At 39.4% G+C, this 10922-nt stretch overlaps 1 protein-coding gene across 2 annotated transcripts; it reads right to left on the bottom strand.

Annotated features, from left to right (window-relative positions):
- Nucleotides 1-3755: 3755 nt before the first annotated feature.
- Nucleotides 3756-10380, bottom strand: LOC111233133 (cysteinyl leukotriene receptor 2-like). 2 transcript variants are annotated; one of them, XM_022760892.1, is made up of 5 exons: nt 10316-10380; nt 6773-6965; nt 6085-6252; nt 5749-5916; nt 3756-5653 (listed from the first exon to the last, which is right to left on the bottom strand). In XM_022760892.1, the coding sequence occupies exons 1-5, from the start codon at nt 10320-10322 to the stop codon at nt 5131-5133; spliced, it is 1059 nt and encodes a 352-aa protein (XP_022616613.1). In that variant the 5' UTR covers nt 10323-10380; the 3' UTR covers nt 3756-5130. The 2 variants fall into 2 exon arrangements, with proteins under 2 accessions (XP_022616613.1, XP_022616614.1); XM_022760893.1 differs by having other exon boundaries at nt 3756-5524.
- Between the last annotated feature and the right edge of the window lie 542 nt (nt 10381-10922).

Raw genomic sequence — 10922 nt, 5'->3', positions numbered from 1 at the left:
GTATATAAACATAAATATATCATCAGAATACTTCAGCTAATATAAATACTTCATTACAAGTAAAAGTCCTGTATTCATAATCTGACTCAAGTAAAAGCACAAGTGAGTGAATGCAATAAAGACAATATAAAATATAAACTGACTCATTTAGAGAAAGTAAATCACAATTCTTAATAAATAGCTCATAAGTTTGAATTCATATCATATCATTTTGACAAAAAACACTTTAATTAAGCAAATTACATTTTTTAAACTTATCTCATAATTTTGATTTAAATCAAAACAAAATCACATTTCTTACTTGATGTCTCATAATTTTGATTTTGACTTAGTAAATTAAAATAATGAATTGTTACATATTACTTTTGACTTTGTATCTTATAAATTATACTGAATGTGATTATTTTGAGTTGCCATGAGTATTTTTATGTTAAAAGTTCCTGAAAACTTTTTTCTTTTTTTAAATTCATTTGTTTGTTTGTTTGTTTGTTTGTTTATGCAGTTTTTTTAAAAACACTTTGAGCTGCATCTCATGTATAAAAGATGCAGCAGGTATTTTGATTATTTCTATTCCTATACCCACACTGTAAATTTTTTTTTTAAATTTTACGGAAAATAACTAAGTTTTCTAACAGTAATTATCTGTAATTAAAAATGTAGCTTGTTAATATAAAAGTTAATGTCCATACGAACAATTTAAAGATCTTCTCTGTAATTTCAGGGTGAATCTTATTAGTTTTAAGTTTATGTGACTTCTACATTCAAACTTTGTGATTCTGGATGAAATGTAGCAAACTTTCTTTCATCACATCAAACATTCAAACTTCAAACAAACAAGTTTGAAGTACTGGAATGTATCCCAGCATGCACTGGGAGGAAAGCAGGAAAATGGTTTATCACACAACAACAGTCAACCTGTCAGACTGTTGCTCTGTCCTCACTGAGCTATGAAGTATTATTTTACATTTCTACTATAATTTATAATTGTTACTAAATAAGATTTATCCACCTCTTTATGATGCAGACTTGTCTTGTGACAGTGAAGTTCACCTGCAGCTTCATCCACAACTGTATTCTACTTTTAATTTGTCAGTTACAGTTGATTGTAAATTGTTGAAATTAATGCAGTTTTAATGTGAAATAAAGTTTCTTATGAAGCTTTGCTTTGTTGATGGTTTTTATGGAACGTGTCTGGTATGAATTTTAACAGTAGCAGCAGCAGCAGCACAGTATAGAAATCACAACACATTTTCCTGAATCTGTAATTAATCAAAGACTTTCTATGTTGCTTTAATCAACAACAAACATGATAGAAATGTTTAAATGTGTCCGTCCTTCAACAGTGACAATACAGGATCTAGAGACAGATACTAGAGTTTGTGCTTTTCTAATTTGTCTTATGAACTTACCAATTTAAATAACAATGAAAACACTGATTCTCCAAAGTGACTGTTAGATTCATCATGAGGCAGATGGTAAATATGAAGAAACATACTCAGTACAATTTAATCACAGTGCAGGCACTGATCGAGTGGATCATCTTCTCAGGCAGAGACGATCTTTGGCGCCCTCCATTGGAACGGGAGACACCAGATGTTAAAGGAGAAGTCCCTCTGAAGGTCCAGATGATAAACCAGCTGTGGTCACAGTGCTGTTACTGATGTTGAACATCTGGGACGACAGAGCTTCACTGTGTTTGGAGATAGTTCTGGTGGAAAATGATTTTAAAAAGTCTTATCTAATTTTTTTTATATATTATTTTTTAATGCAAAAGTATTTGAAAAAGCTGAACAAGCACTTGAACTCAGAGACAAGACAAACTTGTGACTTCCACTTCCTGAAGACGTAATTATTAACATGTCCGTCAGGAATAAACAACAGGTCTTCGTCATTACTGCAGATTCCTTCAGTCTCCGTGATTCAGTGACAGTTGTCTGAATATGTAATGAGCCACTGACAACAGGAGCTGCTCATTTCTAATTCAACGTATTTTAATGAGGAATCTGTGGAGGACCAGCGACGTCACAGGAAAAGTAATGAAGCATTTCCTTCACCTCATATCTGAATAGACATTAAAAACAGGAATTGTAAAAAGAATTTATAAATGTACGATTAATCCATCAATAAATATTTTAGATTTAAAAATGTTTTTACAAAAACAGCATAAAAGTGTCATTCAATAAAACATTCATTAATTCATTAATAGAAATTTAAATTTGAAAAACAATTTTAAAATGGATTCCCTCTTTAATTTCCATTTCCCTGTTCCAGCTGCTCTTCTTCATTAGCTAATCGATTAGCTTAGTCACTTAGCTCATTCATGAATTAATAAATGTTTTTCTAAATGGTTTTAGCGTTTAGCGTTTTATGCTGCTTTTGTAAATCCATTTTTTAAATCTTAAGTATTTATTGATGGATTAAATTCTTTTTACAATTCCTGTTTTTGATGCCTGTTAAAATATGAAATTAAATACAGGGCTGTGTTGGTGGAGCTCATTTATATCAGTGAGGCCAAATAACATGAACACCTCTGTATTTATTTCAGCAGCACAAACTCCATCCACTCAGCTGATCGCTGAAGTAAATACGTTTTCATCACCTGACTTTCTGTCTGTGTTTAGTCAAACATCATGAGTGTCGGCCTGTGTGTGTGTGTGTGTGTGTGTGTGTGTATGTGCCTATAAAACAAGAGGGGGTGGGGTCAGGAAACACCTGGAAGTCAGGAAACACACACACACACACACACACACACACACACAATGACAGAAGGAAAGCAGCGTTTTCTTTTTCAAAAGTCATAAAAACAAACCACAACACAAGTTTCTGTTTGCGTCCTCGTGGTGATGATTGTTGCCGTCTCTGACCTTTGACCTCCTTCTGATCCACAGAGAAGCTGAGTGCTGATTGGTCCACACCGTGCACTCTCAGGAATGACTGGACGTCTTCCAGTGATGTTGTAAAACACAGGAGTGGGGGGGGGTAAAAGCTCAGCTGTGAGGGGGGGGGGGGGCTCAAAGTCAGACACTGACATGTTGAGTTCTTAAAGGAAATACCCACAATGCACATCGCTGTGATATACAGTGTGTGAGCGTTGAAAAAGGTGCTGCCCCCTCTGCTGGACACCACTGCACATCACAGCACTACAACCACTACAGCTGAAGGTGCAAAGACTCATGGGTAACCCTTTATAACTAGTGTATAACATGTAATCAGAGGTTCATAACAAACTATTAATAAATATTTATTAAATTAATTATGAACAACTCCTGCTATAAAACGTAACAACAATATAAACAACTCTGTCCTGCTGGGGTCCCTGGGTGTGTAACTTAATATGTTAATGTATATTATATTATTATAATATTATTATGATATAACATGTTTAGGATTATTATTCTATAAATAATACAATAATTCTGTCATAACACCACCACACTATCATATTATTCTACACTATTTTATATGGTATTTTATTACATTCTATAATATCATATTAACATATTTTTTGTCATGAGATTTATTGTTATTATTATTTATTATAATATTTTTTATTACATTGACAGGATATGTATGTATATATATATCTATATATATATATGAATATATATGTATGTATATTTATCTGTAAATATTTTCATTACATTCTCCCTACGATTATATTTACATTACATTCTAATGTCTACCACACACACACACAAACATATCTTAGACACACACCATATACATCATATGTTTTTACATGTCTGTCCATTATGTGTACCCTTCATGTCATAAATAAAATATTATTAAAACTATAAAATGAAATTATTTTTAAAGCGGGGCTGCATGTATTTGTACAGTTGTTAATTTCTCAATTTCTCAAGTGCTGAGGTCACTGGTTTCCTGCGTCATCATAAACCAACCTCCAGAGTTACAAGAAGAAGTTGAGAAGAAGACAGTATTTTTTTTTAAAATGATTAAAAACAAATAAAAACATGCAGTGAAAGCGAACGGAGGACGCTTCCTGTGGGATCTTCATACGAAGATATTTCCGCTCTACGTGACTGAAACTTACCAAACACACCAACATGTAAACAAAGATTCTTCACTGGAAAACGTTAAAGTCTACACGTAATAAAAAATGTTTTTACAACAGCAAACACTCACAAATCTCACGACAGAAAAATGAAAAAGTCTCAGTAATTCGTGAAAACTCCTGCTCACTGTGTTTTTTATCAAAGAAACAACAGGAAGTGAACAGCAGTGCTTTTGTGGGGGACTATTTTCAGCCGCGGATTAATCCACGTTCTAAAGTGATTATTTGAGGCTAAAACCTGCAGTGTGTGTTTATGGTGATGGAGGAACTTGTCTAACAGTGACAGTGTTTTGCTCACTGGTGTGTTTTAATGGTTTGTGGAAACAGTGGCTCAGAGGAAGAAGACACATCAGGAACATGATAATTGTTTGATACGTTCATTGTCGGTTTGACTCCAAACATGAAATTTGTTGACGAGAAACATGAAGAATTTAACTAAACTTTAAAGTCAATCTGTGGAAAACCTGTAGAGAGCGCCGTTACTCCACAGGAAATCGAGACTGACTGGAAGATTTCAGTGCTGTGTCTCAGTTCAGGTGTGTTCAAAGTCACACCTGCTGTTTTGAGAGTGGGAGTGCGTTCCCATGGCAACACAACGCAGTCGACTTCAGGAATCAGTCAAAATGGTCAAAAAGTTGAGTGTAAAACGAGGGACACCTCTCATCCTCATCGGTCGCCATCTTCTAAGTAAAGTGAGCAAAGCAGCCGACGATCACAGTCACATGATGCATTTGTCACTTCCGGTGAATTCACAATGGCGGTGTTTGATCTGGGACTCGACCCTCAGTGTACTGACTGAAGTATTTGATTTGAGACCGAGCAAAGGTCCTCGTCAGTGACGCCTGGACATCCTTAACGACGAGTGATTTCAGTTTCGTGCTCTTTATTTTCAGTGTTAGGCAGGAAATGTGACAACTTCATTTTTCTGAAGAATTCAATAAATGTTGCCGTGGAAATAAATACAGAATTAAAGATTCTGATGACCCTTTATGCTCCACGGCGGCGGAGCGTACGGTTGTAGGAAGACCGAGCGGTTGACCGAACTTCCGGGAGCTTCAGCTGGTGTTCCTCCTCCTCATCATGGCCAGTCCGGACCTGAAGGACCCCGGTCTGCTGGACAACAGAGAGGAATGAGCGTCTCTCATCTTGTCTCTGAACGTCCTGGTGGAGTAGTAATACAGCAGCGGGTTGACCACACTGTTCGACGCCGCCAGACACAGCGTCACCACCACCGCCCGCTGCAGTGCCACCACGACGCCGCAGCTCCAGCGGCCGCAAACGGCGTGCAGGTGCAGCGATCGGATCAAGTGGTAGGGCAGGAAGCAGAGCAGGAAGGTCGCTGTCACCATGGCAACCAGGTGCACCGAGCGCCGCCTGTTGCGAAGTCGAACGTTGCTGGACGGGCCGCTGCCGTGGAGGCCAGAGGGGGCCGTCAGCCGCTGGACGATCCTGCTGTAGCAAATGATGATTGTGAGGAAAGGGAGGAGGAAGCCCAGAGCCACGCCCACGTAGTTTAAGATCAGGATACGCCCCCAAGAGGAGGGGCTAGACGGCTCAAAGCAACGAGGAAACCCCGCCCTGAGAGAGAGACGGTAACAGACAACTCACACAAACAATAAAATGATGTCGAAGTTTTTATTTCATGTCTGTTTCACTTGATTTTAGTGTCTCACCTGTTCGTCACGCCATTGGACAGGAAAGGAGCAGAGGACACGCCCACAAACAGCCAAACTCCCAGACAGACCAATAAGCTTCGAGTGGGCGTGGCCAGAGAGCGGTGACGGAGGGGCCGGGCCACGGCGAGCCAGCGGAGTATGCTCAGTAGAGTGAGGAAGAGGATGCTGAAGGAGGAAGAGCAGCAGTGTGTGTGTATTCTTGTCTTACTGACATTGTGGGGACTCAACATCCTTCTGGGGACTAAAAGTGAGTCCCCGTAACGTAGGTCACTACATTCAAAATGAAGACTCAAGGTGAGGTGATGGAAACGGGACTGTCTGTCTGTGTTTTACCTGGTGTACAGGTTGACGTAGAAGCCGAAGACGCACAGCCGGCACAGCCAATCAGGAAAGTCCCACACTCCGCCCCTGAAGTAATAAGCCAATCGCAGCGGCAGGGTGAGCGAGAAGCTGCCGTCTGATATCGCCAGGTTCATCATGACCACGTAGGAGGGGGAGTTTCTGGGAGGGAAACATGAGGAGAGAGTCAGACCAGGGGTGAGATGACAGTAATGGAAGGTGTGTTGAGCTGCAGTTCTTCTCATGTCCACTAGATGCTGCTGTGATGAAACTGACTGTCAGAAGGGAGTGAGGAAACTCATTGTTTATCAGTACTTCATTAACTACTACAAGACACACATGCAGTGTGCCAGTTACTAGTCCTATTCCAGTCTTGATCATGTTATGGTGTGATGTTTGCATAGAACATAAGTTATTCAGATCCCTGTGGGCTTGATTTGTTTGCAGTGTGGTAAGCAAAATAAGCAACAGCCAGCAGTTTAAAGGAGCCATTTGTTTTGCTATAGCTACGTAGCCAGTGTTAGCTGTTTACCTACCCAGTACACTACAGTACAGTTAAAGAAGTTATAATAAAGGGTTGGGGTTAGTCTGGATACAGGCTTGAAGGTTGAAAATGAATGGAAGTCAAGGGAGAGACCTCACAAGGACAGAGATGTGTGTTTGTGTGTTTGCTTGTTCTGACCTGCGGTTGCTCTGCAGGAAGAAAACTGTCAGCGCTCCAATGTTGCAGAGAAATGCCACAGGAAACACCAGCAGGTAGGTGAAGGTGTAGGCGCGGTACTTGAACGTATCATCGTCATGGAAACATGCCACCAGCATCTCCGTTGTTGCTGAGGTGTTGTTGCCCATGACGGTGGGAGTGGTTAGCAGGTCCTCTATGAAACACACACACACATACATATGAAAGCCATTCGTCATTAAAAGTTTGCTGAATTAGACATTAGCAGTTACTGTGATGACACACAAATCTGTTTACTGTTTTTTTCCCTTTAACAAGTCAAAAGAGTGGAAAGAACTGGTTTAATCTTCAACAATGTGTTGATTTTTATAAGCTCATGTTTTCTTTAATGTAAAATCTCTATCTGTAGCATAAGAGGTAAATACAGCTGTAAAATAAATGTAGTGCAGTAAAAAGCATAATGTCACCCTGAAATACAGTAAAGTGTAAATGCATTAAATTAAAAACTTTAAAAAATATATTTATATTTATACTTCTAACTGACCCTGAACACATCACCGACCAAACCCACATGACAAGGAAACTGATTGTGTGTGTGTGTGTGTGTGTGGGTGTGTGTGTGTGTGTGTGTGTGTGTGTGTGTGTGTGTGTGTGTGTGTGTGTGTGTGTGTGTGGTATGTAAACCAGACCAAACCAGTCGGCCTGTTCTAAACAACGCTGCACTCGTTACATAAACACCAGCAGGTCACCTGCTGAGAAACAGCCCTTTTGTTCCTGGACTGCAAATTTGAATAAAGTGTCTTGACTGTTTAACCGTCTGCTTATCTAACGACATGTAAATTACTGACTATGATGTGCTCTGTGTACTCAGACATAAAATCTTATGTAATATACAGTTAAAGAGGAGGGAATATATTTATTGGAGGTGAGGAGTACACTGGAAGGTTTTCATGTTGAAGATGTCGTCACTAAAACTATATTAGGTTAACATCATATTTACTTTTTATTTTATGAATTTTTTCCTTTAGTTCCTGTTTTGTCCTGTTACTAATTTAATGCAAAAAGAAAAGGAGTCATTGTTTGTACCTTGCCCACCCTCCAGGACTTGCACTCTTCAAGAACCAGGAAGTGAGCAGTGAAAATCACCACAGGTTCTTCACACCTTGAACACAACCTTTTCCAACCCCTCCGCTCCGGCAGGTGCTACAGACACCTGTATAACAAGAGGAGCAGCAGCAGTTTCTTTCCTCATGCCATCACTTTTATCCCGAGCTGAGTGTTAGTGCCCATTTCATAATTGTATATTGTACAAATACTCATACGTCACAGTTTGGTTCCTGAATGTGATGCACATTATGGTTGTTTGCATGAGGACGCATGTTATCTGTGTCGTACTTTTATATTGTCCTAAATATTCTTCAGTTACTTAGAGTTAATAAAGACAGGTCTGTTTTCAGCTTCGGCCCTTTTATGTCTCTTTTCTGTTGTTTTTTGTGTCAGGATACCGGCATCTTCCACTTGTTTTCTGTGTATAGCAGATGATTGTTATTCATTAATCTGTGGATCAGTGTTTTTAAGAGGTTTAAATTGCTGTTTCAAAATGTTCATGGCTGACAAAAGTCATCTGTGCGCCTCTGTGAAGTATTTTGTTCCGGATATTTGGTGATGAAGTGGCCATTCTTACGGCTGCCTGGTGAACTGCTGGAGCCGGTTACACAAGTTCAAATTTAGCCTGGTTGTGACGCAAGTGTTTAAAAGTGCACTGGAGAATAACAGAATCTGCCGAGATGTGGAAGTATATGGGCCAGACTCGGGCATGTAACCAGGGTGTATACTGAGCCAGAAGTTTCATAAACTGAGAAGATTTAAATACAATTCACAAAAACAACACTATAAGTAAAACTGCAAAGCATGCTAATAACGTTAGCTTGACCAAACTAGAGAGACCACCTTGTGACGGGCTCACACCAACATGTTGTGAGTACTCAGTAGTCATGGGTTGGACAGCACCCATCTTTGAACTCTGCTTTCATTTTGATCTCAGGTACACACCTGTAAAGTTTCGTGAGCTTGTGATGCTATCATAGCAATAAAATCTGGTTAGCATAGCGTATGATGCTACAGTGACCTCTGTTTACATTTAGCTGATTGCTTTTGATTGGATGGCACTAGCTTTGTCTATTAAAATCACCAGTTTAAAACTAGCTAGTAGTAACTAAAAACTTAGGACTCCAAACCTTAATGATGGATTTAGGAATAAGTCTTTGCAGACTATAAGACACAGTGGATAAGGTACAATAGCTTCCTCCATTATGGACTCTGATGTATGATTTGTGCAGATTTATTTCGTAAGTGACTGAAATGTGTAGATTTTGCTGCATGCTGGTGTGAGTAAATGTCTGATCTATATCCATGTTTGAATGTTAAATTCCTCTCGTGGTTGATATTCGTCATTTCTAAAGACAGTAAAAGACTCTGTCTGGTTTTTGGAGGATCTGTTGGTTCAATCAGCATCAACATCCAGCATCAGTTTATGTCTCTGAGCTGTTGGCTGTAGTTTATTCATGCAGAGATGCAGGTTTCAGTATAAACACAACATGTCTACAGACACACAGCTGCACTTTCATCTCTGACTTTACTGTCAAATAAAGAAAATTCAGGAGAAAACCAACAATCGAATGTTTACCAAACCTCCTACAAGCTCAGAGGAGAAGACGACTGCTGCGGATTCTGACTGTTGTTTGTTGTTTGTGTGAAACTCCCACATAAATTTATCCTGACTTATACAACACGAAGGCACGATGGCTGTGACCCTTGACCTCTGTGCTGACTCGTGTCCATAATGTTGTTGATCTCGGAGGATAGTTTACTCTAATGTTTGACCTCGGTGATCCACTGTGAACGGAAAATCCAACGGCACAGAGGGACGCCACTTTAATCAGTAAAAAACACGATGCAAAAAACTGAAAGATTAAAGGCAATAAATCCTCGGTTACTTCATAAAAACAGCTTCGGCCCTTTTGTGTCTCTTTGTGGTTGTTTTATATTTTTCATCAGTTTAAGTCTTTCGTAGTTGTTTTCTCTGTCTTTGTAGTTGTTTTATATTTGGGAATCAGTTTGTCTATTTATGGTCAGACTTTTCAGACTTTTCAGATTATCCAGTGGGTTTTAAACACTTTATTTAGACGTAGATGTAAAATAATTCCCTCATTTGCTCATTTGCTTCAGTTCCTCTGTTTCATACAGGACAGTTAATCCGTAAATTTATCTGGAGAAGTCACCAAATTTGGAGATACATGGTTGCTACTGGACAGCGGCGAAATAAATAAATAAATATCATCAGAAGCAGGTTTCCAACTAATCCTTGGTGCCCGAAAAGTTTAGCTTTAACACTGACTGGTTTTATTAGTCACCAGATATCACCACATCTCTAAAACTGAGCTGGACTGAGCCCCACGTCAAGGCTTGAAGACTTTTCCAGGATCTTAATGCGAGTCGAGTCTTCACCTCATCTTGTTAGTCTGTATTTTAAAAGTCTTCACTCACCGTTCATCCTGTCACAGCTTCATCTCTCCAGCAGCCATGTGTCCGTCCCTCTGCGTGTCCCCCTCTGTCTCTCTTTTATTTCTGTCCAGCGCTGTCGCTCTGTATTCAAATGCTCCTGGTGGGTGTGTCAGGCAGGAATTCCACGGAAGTTGGCAGACACACACACACACACACACACGCACACACACGCACACACACACACACACGCACACACACGCACACACTTCACCAGGCAGAGAGCCAACACACACTCTAGGGTTCTTCTCACTTCAAGAGCTCCAACATCGATCTGAGCAGACAACTTACTCACACATATTTTCCTAAACATCAAGTTTATTAAAAACCTTTCTTTGACCTCCAGTTACTCAAAATACCATCAAGAAGCGATTCTTAGTAACATGATGATGTTACCCATGACGTCCTGTCTGCCAAACAGAAAAGAGGAGAAACCATTAAAGGAAAACACTGAAGCCACTGCTGAGTATCGATCACTTTGCATTTAACTAAAATTAAAGCTCACACAAAACAAAATCTGAAAAGAGACTTCAGATTCTGCAGCGATGAACAGATTAGCTGATGGAAAGAATTGAGTCAATTATTAAAACAG

This window comes from Seriola dumerili, unplaced genomic scaffold, assembly GCF_002260705.1.
Source record: "Seriola dumerili isolate Sdu_G_001 unplaced genomic scaffold, Sdu_1.0 BDQW01000372.1, whole genome shotgun sequence".
Taxonomy (NCBI): Eukaryota; Metazoa; Chordata; class Actinopteri; order Carangiformes; family Carangidae; genus Seriola; species Seriola dumerili.
The sequence above is the reverse complement of the archived record's forward strand: the minus strand, read 5'-3'. Positions and strand labels throughout refer to the sequence as shown.